General features: G+C 43.7%; 1 protein-coding gene across 1 annotated transcript; it reads right to left on the bottom strand.

Moving 5' to 3' along the window:
* Positions 1-316: 316 nt before the first annotated feature.
* LOC122191136 (protein mono-ADP-ribosyltransferase PARP15-like) lies at positions 317-3696 on the bottom strand. The gene is made up of 4 exons (XM_042891330.1): positions 3558-3696; positions 2315-2466; positions 883-1057; positions 317-679 (listed from the first exon to the last, which is right to left on the bottom strand). The coding sequence occupies exons 1-4, from the start codon at positions 3586-3588 to the stop codon at positions 525-527; spliced, it is 513 nt and encodes a 170-aa protein (XP_042747264.1). The 5' UTR covers positions 3589-3696; the 3' UTR covers positions 317-524.
* Positions 3697-3702: the final 6 nt, after the last annotated feature.

Here is a 3702-nt window from a genome sequence, read left to right as displayed (position 1 = left end):
GCACAAATCTCAAAGATTATTTCAGAAAGGGCATTTTTTTCTTTTTTTCTTTTTCTTTCCCTAGTTACAGCGAGGCGCTCAATCTGGAGGCAGTAAGGTGTTAGTCTCGGGACATAAGGGACAATTTGGAGTCACAAAAGGAAACTTACGGAGCAGTCTTCCTTTTCCTTAGTTACCTCTAAATACTGACAGGATGGGAATATACCTTTTTTTCCTTCAATCCTTTGCCGATTTCCTTACAAGAAAGACACAAAACTAGAAGCTATGAGCTAACTTACTCAACAATACACATATAATAGTAACTGGACAACAATAATTGGATTTCTAGCATCTGTTGATATTAAATTTATTTCAAATTTGCCATCGCAGCATTGAATTGTCCTAAGTGGTTGTACATCCAAGAAGCGGTTTGGAACTTGCTGGAGAACGCTGTAGCGGAGGCACTCGGTGACATTACATTTACTCTGTCATCATTTCCACAGTGTCCTTTGCCACTGTCCTTGTACACTTACTCTGAATGAGTATTACATGAGAACTTGTGTCCAGAAGGTCTGTATCTCCGCTCTTCCGGTTGTTTGCAGGTGAACCCGCTCCACGTTTGCATCTGGTTTTGAGTAGACGTCGCCAGCAGAATAGCTGGCGTGAACAGCCAAGTAAGTTCCATTTTCATACGGTGCAGCTGTAGGCCAAAGCAAACAAACACAAATTAATTAACAGCAACCACTCCCAAGATATCCGCAAGCTCTGGAGGTGGCAATTTTGGTTTTTGTTTGCAACAGAGAGATTTAACAGTTTGGCACACACGTCAGGACTACACGGATAGCATGGCAAATTATTCCTAGCCCCCTCGAGGAAAACGAGTACTTCTGAAACGGACGTTACCGTGCATTCCAGCATAGCTGCGGTTAAATCCACAGTTGCTAATGAAGGTTAACGACTCTGCGCTTGCCCCACGGGACGGAAACTTCTCATTGCTGTTGTCGCTGTTTTTGTCGTCCATCTGACACTTTTTTATTCCGTAGACTTTCCACAAAGATGGGTTCTGGGCCCTTTCAATCTGCAAAGTTTGAAAATAAGACATTCAGTTTTTCTTGTTAAGAAAGACATCCGAGTATCAACCATTCAGTGTCCCAAGATTCTCCTCCCAGCTACCGACACGTGGACACTAGATCATAAAATACGTTGGGCACGTGGCTCCAGATTTCAGCAGAATGAAACAGCAGAACCCGACCCAGAATGCAACAGAAGCAATCCATAGAAAACTACAAGAGATAGTCTTGCTCTGTGAGATAGGCTTCTGGGTCATACGCAAAACATCCACCTGCTGAGCACACGTGGCTTAAGGGAGAAAACTTTCTGCTCTGCTGAAGAAAAGAGCGCGCTCACCAGGTGCCTTAGAAGCAACTGCTGCATCGAATTGATGCCAATTTAAAATCAGTTCAACAGACATTATTGCTGTCACTAATCTCCTGGTCTTTGGGGGAACATCCTAAATAAATTCTCATGCAACTTGACTGTTGAGTACTTGGTTGCTCTGAAGAAGAACTGCTTATGTGCAGATGTACTTAGTCCCCTGTCACTCCAGGAGGAGCTAATGCATGAAACTAACAGCTTGAGCCTGAAAAATGTACTGGGGAACTAGATGATATCACAACTGGCTTCATATAACCAAACCAGCTCAAATCAGAGCTACCCCACTGAGGAGTGGCGAGTTAGCAAGCAATCCGGTATACGCCTCTGCACTGCCACAAGTGAGCAGTCCACGCTGCTGAGACAGAACAAATGTTCTTGAAGACATCGCTAGTAACAACCTTCACTGGCAAATTGTTTAAAATTGGTTTCTGGACAGCGAATCCCCTCTGCTTGCTGACCTTTGCTACCTGATCCGGTACCTGGTTCTGTGGCCCTTCCCGCTGCAGAGGGCATGGCAGCTGCATGAACACAGACGATACCCACGGGCACTTTGACTGAAACTGCCGTATCTGCGTTTTCACAGCATCATAAAACTTGATTTCATAAGCAGTTTCTTACTGGGGGCAGAGATATTTTACACCAGGTTTGAAGGTCATGAGGATCACAGGCACTCGACAACTGGGTGGTTATTGACGGTTTTGTGCAACCTTTTCAGATAGTGACTTAAATACACACACACACACACACATACAAACTTTTAAGTCAATTAGGAAAAACTGTGTCCCTTTCTTTTGCTGTAAAGACCTGTCCAACAAATTCCAATGGAATTTAGTTTTTCCACTGTTTACCAGTCGTTATTCATTAGCTGTATGTATGCTTATAAAAGATTACACGCTTTTACCTTTTCAATTTTCAGATTCAGTGATGGAGCGGTCTTCAGAAACCTTTCCTTCACTTGCTTGTAGTCTTTTGCATCTGGTTTCAATTCCGCTGTTTTGAGCTGCTGATTTTGCATGTCGTCCCATTTTTCGGGCAGTGCTGTTGATTCCTGATCTGCGGAAGAAGCACATCAATCATTTACCCAAATCCGCTGCTTAACGTGAAATATGCCCTCCTCCTTTGAAAGCTTATACTTACTATAGCTTATCATTATTGCCTGTTCACTTACAGTCAGCCAAGAGCCTATCTTTTAAAAACAAAGAAACAAAACCCAGAAGAGTAAGATGCTTTATTTGACAGATCGTCGTTGCACTGACCACTGATGTGTTGGAATGGTAGCTCCTAGACAAATCTGTTCTCCTTCGCCGTTGGAGGAGGAAAAACATCTTTGTTTGCCTTCTGCCCACACTGGGGAGGGAACAGGCACTTAATTCTCAACAACTAGGAGCAGAGCATCTGAAAAAGGAGGATGGAGTTTGGAGCTCCAGTAATGCACGCTTCACCTGAAAAGCAGAGGTCTTCCTTCCTTCCTTCCTCCGATTTCGTACTGAGCTCTGTTCTTGAACACTAACAGCGGCTGACGTGTTCCCTAAGCACACCTAGCACGTCAGGCTCCGTCAAATCAAGAGGGTGTCCTCTTCTCAAAAGCAACAACTTGTCCAGTAATAAAGCAAACATAAACATCTGACGGAATATGTGAGGCACTGAGAGGCGCACAACTACTTAAACATGACGACTTCTGTTTCCAAGAGTTAAATGGAATATAAATTGATCCCGCTAAGATATAAAATGAGCCCCTGTACAACGGAATGACAGCAGGGTGAAGAAAAGAAACCCACCGGGAAGAGTCCTGTAAGGGCAGGAGAAAGATAGCTCTTTCTGAGATAAATGGAAATCGCTGAGATAAAGAGAAGAGGGCCCGTCTGGAGAATAGAAACGATTTAGAAGGACAACTGCTACAAGCACGTCTAATCATTGCTAGCAAGCCTGCTAAGAACCTCTACACGCGTTATCTACATTTCCAACAGTTTTACTTAACTGCACGATCCTGTTATTGTCATCTCCCAGTCTAACGCTTTCTCCAGAAATGGACAAACAGCAGCTCACAATATTCTACATATTCTTCCTATTACTCTGACTCAGCCAGATGCAACCTACCTTCGTGTGTGAATACCAACCCGACTCATCGAGATGCTTTTACTAACCTGCAGATTTATCAGTACGTGTAAGCACCATACGTTGTCCATCCCCATCTGTAGCGCATCCACCTTCTATATTTGCCAGGTACTTTGTCTTGTGAATGACGACTGAGACAGCTTTCTGCTTTCTTATAAAAGCACTTTCCACGCA

Source organism: Lagopus leucura, unplaced genomic scaffold (assembly GCF_019238085.1).
Source record: "Lagopus leucura isolate 7727_CA_CO unplaced genomic scaffold, USGS_WTPT01 244-0_obj-0_obj, whole genome shotgun sequence".
NCBI classification, from domain to species: Eukaryota; Metazoa; Chordata; class Aves; order Galliformes; family Phasianidae; genus Lagopus; species Lagopus leucura.
The sequence above is the reverse complement of the archived record's forward strand: the minus strand, read 5'-3'. Positions and strand labels throughout refer to the sequence as shown.